A 17,546-nucleotide genomic window follows, 5' to 3' on the forward strand; every position below is an offset into this window, starting at 1 on the left:
TCTGCTCCTATTCCTGGACTACGGATTTTGACTTGTTTGAATAGGATTGCCTTTTGGTAACACCATCTTGCCAATTTTTGTTCTTTTGAGCATTTTACTTGTATTTTATTTTTTCTAACAAATCCTACATATATAAGAGATTCTTTTGTTGCCATTTTGTACACAAGCTGTAAGTTTACAGTCAACTTTTACTTAAGGTGCTTTTACTTATTATTTTGAGAGGTCAACTTGTTTGGGGTCTGCTAGGCCAGAAGACTACAGTTAGCAGTTTTGAAGCCAACTAGATTTGGGATGAGAATTTGTAAATTATGTCATATAATTAAACTGTCAGGTATATATATGCTTACAATGTTCCACACACATGTATTTTGCCAAAATATGGTTAAAATAAACCACTTCCAGAAAATGCTCTCAAACAAGAGAGAAGACAGAAGTACTCTCAAATGCCACACAAATCCACTGTATCAGGAATTTTCTGATGTCCATTATTCACGAAAACATGACACTAAAATGTCTGTTAGCTATCACTAAAAACAGTTTGGGGGTAGGAGGGTAAATGATACACAAACTATCATTTCTGGATGGAGTATTCCTTTTAAAGTTTATTAAGTTGTGAAGTAAGACTTTGAAATTTTCCATTTTCTAAACAAAGATAATATATCTTCAATACTTAACAATATAGTTCAAAAATGTGTTTTCCAGTATTCTGTACTTACACACTATTTTTACCTTGTTTTCAAAGTAACACAAAAGCATGCCAAAATTAAGCATGGTATATTAATTTACAATGGTGACAATTTATTATTATTTTTTTTTAGTTTTGCTGTATTGTTAAAATGGTGGAAGAAATAACAGTATTGCTTTATTTACTATTCTCAAATTAGCTTTTTCCACTATTGAGCTTTGCTGATCTAAATTATTCAGTTATTACTAAGTGTGAATCTTTCTCCTTGGCTACGCTATTGTTCCAGTATCACGAAGTTACTGCAAAAAGCACACTATAAAAATAAAGATATTTGCATACACTGTGGGCTTTGTGAAACAATGTCTTTCAGAGTCTCTTACAATATGAAACAATAATTAAAATCTGGACAACTCATAAAACCTACGCACACTTCAGCATTCATGTCCACTTCTGAATCAAGTTGTGCATTATCAGTTCTTTTAGATTAGTTCTCCATTTAAGGTTTTTACTTCATTTGACCATGAGTCAAAATAAAAATCACAAGTACATACAAGCTTATAGAAATTTCTGCACTTGTTTTAGAAAAAGCTGAAAGAAATCAAGTCATATTAGATCGTTCAATAGTTAACAAAAGTCACATCACCAGCAATATTGAAGTACAAAGCAAATAGATTTTTTTAGGAAAAATAATCAAAAATAAAAATTTTTAATGGTTTGTTTAATGTTCAGTATTTTTGAAGTTGAAGTTGCATCTTCACAATCATGGTACTGTATATATTAATTTGCCACTGAAATTATATTCTAAAGTAAATTTAAAAAAAAACAAAACTCTCCTGCTCTTGTGCTTTAAAATAGAAGTATAGGGTAAGACGGTCCAAATGTAAATACAAACCACTTTGAAGCAGAAAAGGCTCTCATTTTAGAAAATGTGTTTTCCACATATCTGAGGCATGGTTGTACAGTAACAACAAAAGCAAACTAGAAATAATAAATTGTGGGTGGAGTTGTGGAAAATTAAAAAACCTTCGTCAAGGATACAAGACGCCTCGACTCACCGGTATGAGAAGACCCAATATAGTAAAACGTTTGACACATTTTGATGTTTAGTTATGTAAGATTTTGGGGTTTCCTCCCTGTTTTTGTCCCACAACACCTGAAAAAAACAATTTTTAGGCCATTTTTGGAGCATATTTTATGTAGGAAATTACACCCTTATGATAAAAAGTAAACCAATTTCTTCAGCAAAAATGATCAGAAGGACTTGAAGTTGTGCATTTCGCATTATGCAACTCCAGAGGTTCCTCCTAATTGGAATCAAGTTGTTAAAGTTACTCCTTTTCACAAAACTTTGAAAAATGGGGGTGGGTAATATAGATAAGGAGAGTTTCACTTTATACTATTATGGGGTTCTTGATCACAAATATAATAATATTTTTGATATTTGATTCTTCACCAGTGGTCCTGGCTATCTAAGAGTCACTCCCAGGAGGATACCCATTAGCTTCATAACATGATCATAAAAAAAAACAAACTTTGACTTAAAAAATACCAAACTCACCCTTTAAGGGTTCAGATCCTAACTGTAACTCTGTCCCCTCTTCTGAACAAGCAGTGTCCGTCTCTCTCTCATTGTATTCTCTTAACTATTTGCCTCACGCTGTATTTGGTTATTATATAAATAATTTCGATATACTAAAAATGATACTGGTTGATCCACTCTTATAAACACAATCTAATTTATAAAAAGGTTGTTGGCAACCTGTTGCTTTCTATGTTTACTTCAATTCTCCTCCCAGTATCATATCTATTATCTTTATGATTCTTATCTATATATATAAAAATGGAATGGGTGGGTCGTCGGGTGGGCCTTTTTTTCATTCCGTCGTTTTTTCGACGTTTTGAAAATGTAGAATGATTATTTGATTTTTTTGTTTTTATTTGATCGTGTCTATGTAGCCGCCGTCGTAATAAAGTATCGCTAAAATCGTCATTTATCGTAACTTATTTTTGACGTATAACGTCGCCGTCGTCAAGGTCAGTGATACCAGTGCAAAAAATCTGCTTACGGTTGAAAGACACGCCCTACTCACTGGACAGTTAAAAACACCAATCAAACTAACGATGACATCAAGTATTACCCAATCAAAAGTAGGAAAGGAGGCATCTTCATAAAATGCGTGTGGGATGATTTGCATGAGACGCTGCTTTAAAAAAAAAATGATAAAAAAAATACGGGATAAATCCCGTCCAGTATTGATTCAAAACGGGAGGCGCAATTTCATTCTCAATCGCGGCACGATTCCGTATTTTAAAGGACGGGTGGCAACCCTACAGTGCCAGGTAACAACCCATACAATCACATTGTGATTCAGACTAGGAATGCAATGAATGTAATTACCCCGATCTACATACAAGGCGAAAGTCTTGCAACATTCAAAGATGATGGTTTGAGATAAGTACACCATACAACATAAAAGAGCTTATGAAGCCTTGAACCGAAAAAAGCAACATCTCAGAGATCGTAAAAAAAAAAATAGGAGCTAATGTCGTTTTACTCGCTGTAGATTTTAGTCAAACATTACCAGTTATTTCACGAGGGAGACCAGCACATCAACTCAACGCGTGTTTAAAATCCATGCTTCTCCCACGCTCGGTTATATGTCGCGTGTTCTCGGGTAGGTGCACCAAAAAATTTATACATTTAAGCATGTAATGGGCAAACAAAAAATGAGGTATACCCAAAGGCACAGCAGTAGTACTTAATGTAACTTTACTTCTTAAATGTTAATGTTTTACTGTTTAATAATTTATACGCTTCTTATATGTTGTTCAAATTCTTTTATCAAAATACCACTGACAGCGCAATGCACGATAACATCGAGTGAATACACCATACGCATCCGCCCACGGCTGCCCTGCTGTGCGCAGATAGGACTTGATTGTACAATAAAATAAAATAAAGATAAAAAGACTAAAACAATCATCACCCATAAAGCTGATAGTAGACGTGACGTACTATATGTGTACCACATTTCAAGTGTATAGGTGCAACGGTTTGCGAGCTACAGGTCATTTAAAATCCTGGACAGACACACAAATTGCCACGGTAGCAAATTACAGAAGAAGATTTTACTGTTTAATAATTTATATTTATATGAAACGAGCTGTATATACCCTGCGTTGCCCGGGGCAGAAGTAACGTAATCGGTCAAACACTTACATATATACCAAAGTAAACCTAATCGGTCAAACAGTTACATATATAAAAAAACCGAACCTAATCGGACAAACAGCTTCATATATACAGAAGCGAACCTAATCGGACAAACAGCTAATCTATATACATAACCAAACCTAATTGGTCAAACAGTTACATAAATACAAAAGCAAACCTAATCGATGAAACAGCTTCATATATACAGAAGCGAACCTAATTGGTCAAACAGTTATGCATGTGCAGAATAATTTTACAAAGATTATACGTGTTAACAATCATTAAAAAGAAAAGATTGAGGAACTGTTCTTCTATATGTGATGAAGCTGGATGAAGCTGACTTGACGAAGACGTAGGTGGCATAGATTGGTTTTTCTAAAACAGAAGAAAAAAATGAGTATCTATTATTATTTTAAATTAGAATGAAAATGAGAACCTTGATTAGACATAGATTATCCGTATTAAAATATGTGCACGAATAAACTTTTGCTAACTCTCTAGCAAAAGTTTATTCATACAAATTGGCATGGGATGGCTTTGTGAAAAACTAAAAATTAGATAAAAATAAATTGAGAATGCGTACTTCGATTTGACTGAGATTATCTGTAATGATGAAAAAAAAGTTTAGTATGTTTTTTTTTTCCATACGGGAAGGATGTAAAACCTTACATAGGCACCCTTCAGCCCGTACTGAAGGGTAGTGTCAGATTCTTACTGACTAAAAAACACCCTTTTTATTCCACAGCTAACCCAAAAACCACTATTAGGCATTACTTTGGGGTGGCAGTAGTTTAGTTATGAAACAGCTGGGTCCTGAAAAAAATCTGTCTTATTAGTGGCTTCATCACATATAGAAGAACAGTTCCTCAATCTTTTCTTTTTAATGATTGTTAACACGCATAATGTTTGTAAAATCATTCTGCACATGCATAACTGTTTGACCAATTAGGTTCGCTTCTGTATATATGAAGCTGTTTGATCGATTAGGTTTGCTTTTGTATTTATGTAACTGTTTGACCAATTAGGTTTGCTTATGTATATAGATTAGCTGTTTGTCCGATTAGGTTCGCTTCTGTATATATGAAGCTGTTTGTCCGATTAGGTTCGGTTTTTTTATATATGTAACTGTTTGACCGATTAGGTTTACTTTGGTATATATGTAAGTGTTTGACCGATTACGTTACTTCTGCCCCGGGCAACGCCGGGTATATACAGCTCGTTTTCTATATAAATTGGCATACAGTACTTTATTTAAGTATTCATTTAACAGTAGTTCATTGTTATTCGACCACCAATAAAACAAGAAGCTCATCCCAAACAATCCTTGAAATAATCCATCCAGCAAGATATTACTCTCTTTGGCAAAGTTCAACACTTGAAAATGTAGAATTTTACTGAAAATTAACAACAGATTGGTGTTATTTTCCTTTTCCCCAAATAGGAAAATGAATTACAGGGAGCAAAATGCCACATAATATCAATTATACATTAATGTTATTACATTGGAATGTTAAAGGTCTCAATCATAAGTTTAAAAGAATAATGGTGCTCTCACATCTCCGATTGCTAATACCGGATATAATATTTTTGCAACAGATTAATTTACTTATCAGGGATCAGTTTTGGCAGCAAAGTGATTCCATTGGACAGTAAGTGAACTACACCTATAACAGGCATACACAAGGACAGAGTCCTGATCACGAGGCAATTTCATTTGTTGCCACCAAGAAAACAGCAGACAGTTAATTAAAGATAACGTTTTGGATCTGTGGAGATTTATCTGCCCTTATTCTGTACAGTATCTTTTTCAGAACAGTACAACATATTCACGAAATAGATTATTACTGAAACCAGTCTTTTGCCTTCTTTTCAATCAGGCAAATATTATGCAATTGTCATCATGTACCATGTTCCTGTTATTTTTAAATCGCCATTCTCTACCAATAGAATTTACTGTTGTTGAATGAAGCTTAATGCAACTCCAGACATATCTGTGGAAACACTCTGGGAAATATTAAAAGCACAGCAGAGGAACAATTTATTTAATATGTTTGGGGTTCTCTGTAAGTAGTTCTGATATCCTTTTACTTTGTAATCTGGTTTTATGTCAAAGAATCAAGCCTACCTAATGATAAAAAGAAGTCATTGCAAATAGCATTGATTCTTTTTAAAAACAGGAGAAATAGAGCAACAAATCCTTAACTCACACGACTCTTATTAAGATCACAGAGAAAAGGCTAATAAGAGTTTGTTTAACAAATGCATAAAATAGATACATAAAGTGGATGAACAAGCACACACAGCATGCAACTGCATGCAAAATACATTTTAGTGTCAATTCTGTAAAACTATATGTGAAAGGAAATTCAGCTGTACTGCTTCTTATTATACAAGACTGATGAATCTTAACACTTTCTATGGTTTATGGATTACAATGAATTAAATTTTTAAATCTTTCACATATAGCAAATGTGTAAATGACTGTTGTATTATCACCTTTCCATTGTAATTCCTGCTTCTAGAAATAAGTCACATTTTATTTAAAAAAAAAAAAAACTTTTACCATTCGCAAAGAAGATCTGCAATTTCCAGTATTCCTCTTCTGTCAAAAACTTCAAATCTTTCTGGCGTTCTTTCATTAAGTCTTGCTTATCAAGTATCCACTGCAAACTAAACATAAAAGCAACATTTAATGTATGTCATTATCCACTAAAATCAGTTACTACAATGTTATTTACTAAATTAACAAGTTTTCTTACAATAAAACAATCTTTATTTAGTGTAAGACAGAAAACATTCATCAATTCATTCACTTTCTGAAGTCAGCTAAATTACTGTAAACTTTATGCTTGGCCAGTTTACTAATCAGTGATCCAGTCTTTTGTAGGGAAAATTGGACAATTTAGATCTGCAGCTTATTAATTGATCATCACCGGAAAGGCCAAATAAAACAGTGGAAGCTATGCATACTGTATACACTATTGAAAAAGCAATTCTGTTCTTACAAACCCTTGCAAAATCCATTAAACTCTGTTCCTTCAGAATTTCCTTTCATAAGGCACACCCAGTAATCAGTAGCAATCTATGCACAATCCTCTCACTAAAAGTGTCAAGGTTTCCAATGTCAAGGTGAAATGTTTTGTGCACAGCTTTGTGATAAGAGCAATGGCAGACTTTGCGTCAATGGCAGGAATTTAATTGATGCATAGTTTAACATACATGCATGCATAGATATGACTGACAAAGCTGTGCTATTGAATACATTTCAGCATTTTTTTTATTTCAGCAGTTTTTCCCCACATAAACCTTGTACACTTAGATAGCACAAAAGACCACATTTTGGTCACCAAAAGTACTTTGACTTTCCTTTCTTGCAGACTAGAATATGTCTTACTATACAATGTCACTAGCATGCAAAGCAAAACAAATACCATCAGAGAAACATGACTAAGTTGTTACGTGCCCTGTTAGCAAAAGTTGCTTCATAAAAGTAATACAGAACACACAAACTCTTCTTACAATAAATAAAACATTTATTTAAAATTAAAAAATGTTAAAGGAGTGAAGAATAAAGTTGGAAATGTTAGAATTTTTAGATTTTATACACTAGTAATGGGTTGGCCAAAGTAAATATCATGATGACATGCAAGACGGCTTGTTAATACTTGGTAACAGAGGACTCTGATCCAAAGCAAACCTTTTACCTTTTGAATCATGTGATCTTATGTAAAGTGAGATAAGGCTAAGTATAAGGAACCTAACTGGACCTCAAAAGTGGTGGTGTCTGCAAAGAACTCTCACTAAACAGTGGTTTGTGCTTGTCATGACAATTATAATATTGGAATAGAACAATCTAGATGAGAACAGGCCATTCAGACCAACAAAGCTCACCATTCCTATCCACGTAATTACTCTAAAATAACATCAAGTCTAGTTTTGAAAGTCCCTAAAGTCTTCCTATCTATCACATTACTTGGCAGCTTACTCCATGTGTCTACGGTTCTCTGTGTAAAGAAAAACTTCCTAATGCTTGTGTGAAATTCACCCTTAACAAGTTGCAACTGTGACCCCATGTTCTTGATGAACATTATTTTAAAATAACAGTCTCAATCCACTGTACTAATTCCCTCCATAATTTTAAATACTTCAATCATGTCTCCTCTTTATTGCCTTTTGCCTAAACTGGAAAGGCTCAGCTCTTACATTCTTTCTTCATAATTCATCCCCTGTAGGCTTGGAATCAGCCTAGTTGCTGTTCCACTATGACCTTCTAAGGTGTATTTTTGATTTTCATACTTCCAATTGTGTAGTCAAACCTAACATTTTAACTTTCTACATGTAATACTTTAAATTTACTGAAATTAACTGTCATCTGCCATAAATCTGCCCAAGTCGGTATGCTGTCCAAGTCCCTTTGTAATGACATAACTGATTCCAGATTATCTCCCAATCCACCTATCTTGGTATCATCTGCAAACTTAACTAGCTTGTTACTTATATTCCTATCCAAATCATTTATATCTATCAAAAATAGCAGTTGCCCTTGCACTGACCCCTGTTGAACACAACTCTTAACATCAGCCAATTCTGATAAGGTTCCTCGCACCATAATCCTCTGCTTCCTATATCTGAGCCAATTTTGCACCTATCTACAAACAACACCCTGAACTCTCACTTTCAGTTTGATACCCAACCTCTCATGTGGCACCTTATCAAATGCTTTCTGAAAGGCCAGGTAAATAATATCATATGCTCCACCTTGATCATACCCTTTTGTTGCTTCCTTATAGGTTTCTACCATGAATTATTTTACCTCCTCCTTGAATGCTCTTTTATTACTAAAACACTGAAAGGATCTCTTTAGGTCATCTTTCAGTTTATCTGCTATATTTCTCTCTGTCTTTTAGCCTCCCTAATGATTCGTAATGGTTCCCCTCATGTTCACATACACCCTACGATTCACATTGGAGTTATTAACCTTTCACACCTTATACAAATCTTGCGGATACAAGGGGGCACACCAGTTCCCTAAACCCAACATAAACAGACACAAGGGACAAGTTCAGCAACCCACACTGCTTTTTATTTAGTTGTGAGAAATGCTTTCCAACCATTTCCTACCAATGTATAGTACAATAAGCATAAAATTCATAGCACAGCACTTCTCTCCCTCCTCCTCCTGTAAGTTTTCTCCACCTCCTCCTTCACACTCTGCCTCGTCCTTGTCAGAGAGGCATCTCTTTTTATCTTTCACTTGGGAGTACTTCTGGTCTTCCATACATGTGGTCCAAAACCACTCCCGGGTGAGACGGAGAACCTATGAAGTAGATCTCCCTGTCTCTGCGGCACCACCAGAACCCAAGAGGGCTGAGTTGAGGAACTCCATGTCCTATGTTGCCCTGTGGGAATCTGAGGTACTGCTGCAACCCAGGGGGGCTGCCATCTAGCGCTATAGGGAAAATAAATAATGCCCTGTTCACAATCTCACCCAAACCATCCGTCCCTCACATTCTTTATTTATCCACAGCAGAGGTTTTTCAATTTTCCTACTAATTCCAAACTGAGCTATTTTCCTGTCCTGCATTAAATATAAAATGTTTTTAACACTAGAATTACCAGAGTCTACAAAAAAACTCGTAGATCCAGCCCACCTTAAAACCATTCTCACCTCTCTTTTGTCTTCTAAATGTGCTGATTAAGAAGAGCAACAAGCAGCCGGCTATTCCATCCCCCACCATCGCAGAACGTTCACGTTCAAGTTTTCCCAGCTCATGCCTTGTTTGATTATCTGGGAGTGACTGAACAGCTGGAGTTTTACAGTGGAAATAATAGATCGCTATTTGGAACACACGCATTTCATGTGTGTTCCGTTTCTACAGTAACCAGCAAGCCCGTGATTCTCGAAAGAATCACAAATCCAAGAATGGCAATCACTTTCTGTTCCCTCCGATACTTGGAGGGATGAAATATCATGGAGGGTTGGTGCATCCTGGGAAAGTTCATTTAATTAAATAAACATTTGTACTAAAGCGGTTTCTTTTTGGAGCTGTGACTCATCTGGTTCTGGTGTTTCAGAAGTGCGTTGTAGGCGCCTTTGTTTATTGTTTTTATCCATGCAGTCTCTTTTTTGTTTTTCTATGGCTGTGTCGTCAGCAAGAAGTCGTTTGCTGACGGCGGCGGATTTGCGTGCTGAAGTGACCATGGCGGCGGATCCGGGCATGGAGGGCTACATTACTAAATGAACGTGGTATATGCAGTGGTGTGGGCGGTCGCGTTCGGGAGGCTGTACAACCTGCCGTGCACGCTTTACCTCAGGTTTAGTTTACAGGTCGTAGCCATGGTAAAGTTTTCATTTAATTAAATAAACATATTTGTACTAAAGCGGTTTCTTTGTGTGGGCGCCTTCGTTCATTGTTTTTATCCATACGGGTTCGTTTACAGGTCGTAGCCATACGGGCTCGTGTTTGTATTACTAATCGTTGAGCTCCTTCCATTTGGAGCCGTGACTCCTTTGCCTCTGCTGTGTCAGAAGCGCGTTGTGGGCGCGTTCGTTCATTGTGTTTATCCATACGGGCTCGTTTTGTATTTCCGTTAGTTGAGCTCTTTCATTGTGGAGCTGTGACATCTTTGCTTCTGGTGTGTCTGAAGCGCGTCGTAGGAGCCTCCGTGTATTGTTTTTATCCATGCGGTCTCGTCTTTGTTGTTCTGTGGCTGTGTTGTTAGGTAGAAGTTGTTTACTGTTAGGAAGCATACTCCAACTTACACACACTGACTGCTGGCACAGTGGATTAGAGCAGGTGTAGTTTACAGGTTGTGGTGTTTGGGCGCCACGCACTGACTCTGGGAACTACTGGCTCGGTTTTGTATTACAAATTATTGAGCTCTTTCCGTTATGTGATTCAAGCATACACTAACTTACACACACAGACCGCTGGCACAGTGGATCAGAGCAGGTTTAGTTCACAGGTGGTGTTGTTTGGGTGCCACCTACTGACTCTGGGAAGCCGCTGGGTTTGACTCTGAGACGCATTGCGCATGTGGTGCGTTCGCCGTCCGTGCATAAATTAAACTGTGGTTTAGTAATATAGATCTGTGTAAACACATTGTTAAAACAGAAATTTTTTCATATTGTAGTAATAACATCAAATAAACACTTTCACAAAAGGTTCAAGAATGATATAGAGACCAGAGTTCGATTCCCCGCTGGGGAGGAAGTGTTTTTTTTTTTTCTTTGTAACCTCAAACGGACATAAAATGTATAAATTGGTATGCACTGTAAATCGTTAAGTTTAAAATGTCGATCGCGGTTATTTCTGTTGATTAATTCATGCTTTTTTACTTAAGAGTCAGAACAGGAGCTTATTCAACTTCTGCTCTGACTCTAACAGCGCCACAGTATAAATTCACACACGATCTGACGCTGTTCATTTTCAAATAATATTGCATTACTTTGACGATGTTTTCTGATTGGTACTATTCTCGTCATAAAATGATTTCATCAAAACGTCACATATATTTGTCTCTTTTTTTTAAATGTGCGTTGATCACCGCCAGCATGTTGTAGCACACAGCAACTGGCCACCTGCATGTTCTTGCATGCACTGAATAAGCACACTGAATAAGACAGCGCTATATGCAATCATCAGATTCAAATGTTAACAGTTCACACACACGCAAGGATCGTCTTTCTTACATTTACAACGTGTGTACCTGTTACAATGTACTCACTTCTCTCTATGCTGTGGTTTCTATTACACACCTGAACTGGAACTGGAAATTCTCTGATGTGGAGTCAGTTCTGTATGGTTGTGGGCGTGGGTGTGAGTGGTGGACATAACTGGGAATTACTGTGAATGTGCGTGGTGTTTTGAGATAATGAAAAGAGCTGCAAATTACAGGTGCATGTTCAGTGTAATAGGAACCATAGCACAGAGAGGCGTGTACACTGCAACAAGTACACATGTCGTAAATGTAGGAAGGATGCTCCTTGGGTGAGCTATAGTGCGTCTTTATGTGAAAACAGCAGTGTCAGATGGGGAGTGTCTGATAATTGCATATAGTGCTGAAGTTACTGCTCTTTACTATGCTTTCCTCTGAATGTCCTGGAGTACAAAAGAAACAGCATACAGCAACATGTGGGGACTGGCAAGATTGGGGAAAAAAAAAAAACCATGCAGTTGTATGTATTGTGATACACTGCAGAGCTATAGCGTGTCTGTATGTGAAAACAGCAGTGTCAGATGGGGAAGGATCCAGAACGCGACTGAGAGAATGAAAGTGAATAAAAAAAACTAAAACAAAGCTAACCTTTACAAATATCATAAATTACACTGGCTGTTACAAACTGAAATCAAATGTATCTTTTTATTCTAAAATAGTAAAAATAAGAGCAGTTCACTTCTCAAAAGGAAGTCGAGCAGGATCGAACTCGTGACCTCTTGATTCCCAGTCAGCAACTGATACTATAGTGCCACAGCGGCAGTCGTAGTAAATGAGTGTCAACGTCGCACACTAAGGCGGCTTTTTTTCTCGGCAGTTATATTTTTGAATAAAAGCGCACTTGTTCTGTTATATTTGTACCTTTCATGAAAGTGTTTCTTCAATATTTGGACTTCAGGCTTCATACATTATATAGTTTATGCCTACATTTTGTCATTTACTACTAGAATATGAAAAACGTTTCTGTTTTAAAAATGTGTTTACACAGATTACTGTAGAAACAGAACACACACGAATGAAATGCGTGTGTTCCAAATAACGATCTATTATTTCCACTCTAAAACTCCACTTCACTCCCAGATAATCAATCAAGGCATGAGCTGGGAGAAGTTTGTACACATTCTAAGTTGGTGGGGGAATGGAATAGCCGGCTGCTTGCAGCTTGTCTTTATCTACACATTTAGAAGACAGAAGACGATGGCGGAGAGGTGCGAACGGATTTAAGAAGCGATTAAAGGTGGGACGGATCTACGAGTTTTTTCGTAGGCTCTGGTAATTCTAGTATTAAACCTGTTCCACTGCTTCTCAGCTGTGTATACACTTAAAAGCTTATCCCTGTCTATCCTCCTTTGCTGCATCTGCCCCAAATTTGCTCTACCAATGTCAAACTAAACCGTTTCAGTCTTATCATCTGCACTCTTCCAAAAAAACTGAGAATTGTATTATATTATGGTCACTTGACCCTAGTGGTTCAATCACCTATACACTATGAATTCTGTCCCGATTATTACAAAATACTAAATCCAGACAGGTTTCTCCCCATGTTGGTGCTTTAACATACTGTGTTAAAAAAAGAGCCACTGATTACTCCTGCTCTTGTGCTCCGCTATTTGTAAGGTCACCCCAGTTAATATTCAGGTTGTTAGACACCCATGACTATAATATCCCCCCGTAAACTTGCCATCTTTGAATATTACTAAAAAGATATGCATTGAAATTACTGTCTGCATTGGGCAGTCTTATAACACACTCCTAAAATTAGACCTCTTTCCCTAATGCTTTCCAGGTGAAGCCAGATGTCCTCACTAAGATGGGGCTCATCGTCCAACTGAACAGGACTTGTGTTTGCGCTTTACCTTTCGTCTCGTGACAATGATCCACCTACCTGTCTGGTCTGGAATCTCCTTCCGTGCCACCTTAGGGGTGCACACTCTCTCTCTAAAGGACACCTGGGCCATGTCCACTAATTCTCTACTATAACGCAGGCTGGCCAATTCCTCATCCAGTTCAGCGAACCTGAGCTTGAGGTACTGGATCAACTGGCATCTCCTGCAGACATAGCCTTTATAGAAGAATGGCTCCTCCGAGCCATCATCTAAAAAGTCCAACATCGATCAGGACTTGCATTACATAAATGTAAGATAAAAAGTCCACTCTTTCAAAATCTTGAAAACCTAGGGTACCTCAACTCTAAATTATACATAGCAGACATTTTTCTTGAATGCGACTGTCCTAAAAGTATCAGAGATGAGACACTATTTATGACAGATACCATCAGAACTGTGCTTTATGTTTTTATTAGACAATTTTGGGATGCTAATAATCCCTAATGCTCTAACAGGTCTTTTAGGATGGGGCATTACTGCTTAATGAACAATTATTTGTTATCATTTGCAATAAACTCCTAGAATTACCATGTTATTTTGATAACCTTGACAAGTTCTAACCCACCTTCCATTATGCAATGAGAAAAGTGATGTCTTACTTTACTTAACATAAGAATAATAAACACATTCAGGGGGAAATGATATGACTATGATAACACAATATTACCATCATCGCACAACACCTCATTTCCCAAAAATGTTTAAATACTGCGTAAAAAGGGATGCTGTATGGGCAGCACTTCTTTATAACCACTGGATGGGTAAAAAGTATTGGCTATAACATAGCTAATAATTCAACAAAAAAAATGAACAACAATAATAATTATATTCAAATTGGCATGGCAAATGAAACAAAAACACAGCAAAATACAATTAAATGATCAATGTTGCAATATGGCTGCAGTTGAAGGTTTTGAATGTATTGCTAAAGGTTGATTTAATTGAAATTTTAAGCATCTCTCAAATAAGCTTACATTAAAACATGCAATTATTATTGATTCTTCTTTGTTAAATACTATATATGATTTGTTTAATGACATTCTCAACTCCTGGCACTCAAAAAACGTCTCCACAGTTACTGTAAAAACTCTGATGTGATGCATGGATTAAATCACGGTTGGGCAGTGTTGGTCCTGGAAGCCACAGTGGCTGAAGGTTTTTGTTCCAATCCAGTGTTTTCATAAAAAGTCAATTAATTACTAATGAAGAACTTATTGCTCAAGTGATATTTTGATGCTTCACTTTAGTGATCTTGCTTGTTAAGGTTCCCCACCCTTAATTGCTTATTTCAGTCTTAAACAGCTACATTCACTGTTTTTAATGGCTCCTTATTAGCAATAAAATAGAAATGACAAAGGAGCCATCAAACTTGTTTCCATTTACACCTGTGTGGATTCATCATGCTCCATTTGGTAAATAAAACATTTAAGAGAAAAAAGCGACAGATTGAAAATTGTCCGTTTTAGGCTTCAAAACATATGGATGATATCCTTGGAAAGGAAAAACTCTATGATACAAGAACACTTTAGATTAATGAGCCATAAAATTAAACAAGGTTTGAGATTGGCAGCTCTGATAAAGGAGCAAAGGCTTTGCATTAATTATTTGATTGTAAAGAAAATGTTTACAGATGTCTCTCCGAGCATACATACATTTCCTAATGGGTGTGCAAAACAAGTGCATTTTTTTGCTAAAATATCCTAACAGATACATCCGTAAAAAATCACAGCACATCTTGTTTCCCATTTGATGTACACAGATTTTTCTGGATGTACCTATTTAACAATATTTTAGCAAAAAACAAAATGCATGTGTTTCAGGTGTTTTGAGAATATGACTGGGTAGCTGATGAATGGGTTATGCAACATGTGCAACAGAAGATTTTTTTCCCATTACTTACCCTTGTACACCATTGGTCAACATATGTTTGTATTATATCTTACATTTTTTTTTCATTTGGCATGAAAACAGAAGATTAAGATTTTTTCATGGCCATCACTGCAAACTATGTAGGGTAAGAAATATATAATAAAACATATTTTTGGCTGGAACATTTATTTAAAACTGTGGTAAAGTCATTTGGATCACAGAGTGCAGCTTGATTTATTTGGCTTGTGTTCACAAGTAAACTAAATTATAACTGAGTAGACTACAATGATCAGAAAATACATGTACAAATAATAAATGAACAGACTGCTATTATATAAAAATAAAGGAAAACAAATAACAATAATAAAAAGTCAACAAAGATTTTTAAAATCTTTTAAAATCCTCTTGGGATTAATAAAGTATCTATCTAAGACAACAAAAAAGCAATTTAAAAATAAACCAATGGAGGCACCCTGGCTTGACCACAATAGCATGTATATTTAGTGCTTCTGTAAAATATGAAGAGTTTAAACTATAATGGAATGTCAAAATTTTACTAAGCAAAACAATGAGAAAAAAATGTTTTTTGCATTGTGACAAGTAAAGAAAGCAAGATGACAATAATGTAACTTAAACGCATATTGGCTCTGTCCTATAGTAGCTCCTTTTAAAGGAAACCATATATAATTCATGCAGCTGTGCATGAGTCGATAATAAAGAGCACATGCTTATTGAAGGAATTAATTAGCTATCTATAAGGTTTTCATGTAACATGACCTTGAACATTTTCTCTAGCAAGGTACTAGGTAAATGTGTGTGAAAGACTAAAGCACAAGAATCATTATATAGAGGTAAAAGACCCACAGGAATATAGGTTTACATTTTCTTTTCTGCTAACTCAATCAAAGTGCCATGGAGTCCACTGTCATATGACATACAACAAAATTTGATGAGGATGCATTTTACCGTAAACAGTATGTTTCAGGCTTTGTTCCAGTTCAATACACACAAGAAGTTGCCAGTTTTGGTTAAAATTGGATTTTGTGTTATTCCTATGAGTGAATTTTAAGAGATTTTTTTGTGCCTAAAGGACAGAATAAAAATGACAGATGGGCAAGCTTAAGGGTTGCTTTTATCATCACTGTAAAGCATGAAGAACAAAATATGGAAATATAATATTATGTTGCCGAAAATTATTATATCAATACCTTTAGTCCAGTTAATAGATTATAAATGCAATTTTATATTATTAGTAATTTGAGAAATTTTCAATTATAGTTCCATATATTTGAAAAAATTATAATTATGCATCATTATTCTTTACAGGTTTTATTGATTCACAGCAGTCTAAATCCAGGAAGGGTTTCAGGGAATATCTCTGTGCAGTCAGATATGCCTTTCACTATTAAAGCTGACAACAGCCTTTATTTAAAGTTCACTCTTGGAGACTGGAGCCTTGAAGCAATTCTTATAAAGATGTTATTTTATCTGAAACCTTTCAAAATCACTGTTCCTTCTCCTTTGGGTTGGGGGTGGAGGGTTTAAAATCAAATCGACAGGGTTTTAATAGCTCTGAAACTAGACAGGAAGCATTTACTCTGTAAATGATGAGAGTGGAGTAGGATTTCTTTAGCTCAGAACTTAAACAACCTTAGTGAAAAGTGAAAGACAAAGTAAATAAATGCAGTGTCATTTAGTAGTTGTAAGTTTCACATACTTACAACTAGTACACAAAAGGCGGTATAACAATTTTAATAAACATAATCTAGCAGGTAATTAAGTGTAAAAAGCTTATGTCAAAAATAATGGAAACTAATTAATGTACAACAATGTAAAATCTGAAATAAGAATAAATTAGTTCTACGTTCATGCTACCTTTTTGATAAAGGTCTTTGAAGAGAATGTGATTTTCCACAGAACACCCAACAATATTCACATTTTGAAGAGTAATAAATAATCTGATGGAATTGTAACTAAAATACACTTACAAAGCAAAAAGAGCTACAAGTACCTGGCGGTTCACATAAACAACAAACTGGACTGGTCTGACAACATGGTGGTGCTGTACAAAAGGGCCAGCGCAGACTATACTTGCTCCATCCAACCTGATGGAGCTTGAGAGGTGCTGCAAAGAGGAATGGGCGAAACTGGCCAAGGATAGGTGTGCCAAGCT

At 36.0% G+C, this 17,546-nt stretch overlaps 1 protein-coding gene across 1 annotated transcript in view; it reads right to left on the minus strand.

Moving 5' to 3' along the window:
* The window catches only part of ccnc (cyclin C), a 51,403-nt gene that overhangs the window by 18,168 nt on the left and 15,689 nt on the right, over positions 1 to 17,546 (minus strand). The window contains exon 2 of the mRNA XM_028797852.2: positions 6,463 to 6,569. Coding sequence (XP_028653685.1) covers positions 6,463 to 6,569 — 107 coding nt within the window. The remainder of the gene's footprint in view (positions 1 to 6,462; positions 6,570 to 17,546) is intronic.

Source organism: Erpetoichthys calabaricus, chromosome 3 (assembly GCF_900747795.2).
Source record: "Erpetoichthys calabaricus chromosome 3, fErpCal1.3, whole genome shotgun sequence".
Classification (NCBI taxonomy): domain Eukaryota; kingdom Metazoa; phylum Chordata; class Cladistia; order Polypteriformes; family Polypteridae; genus Erpetoichthys; species Erpetoichthys calabaricus.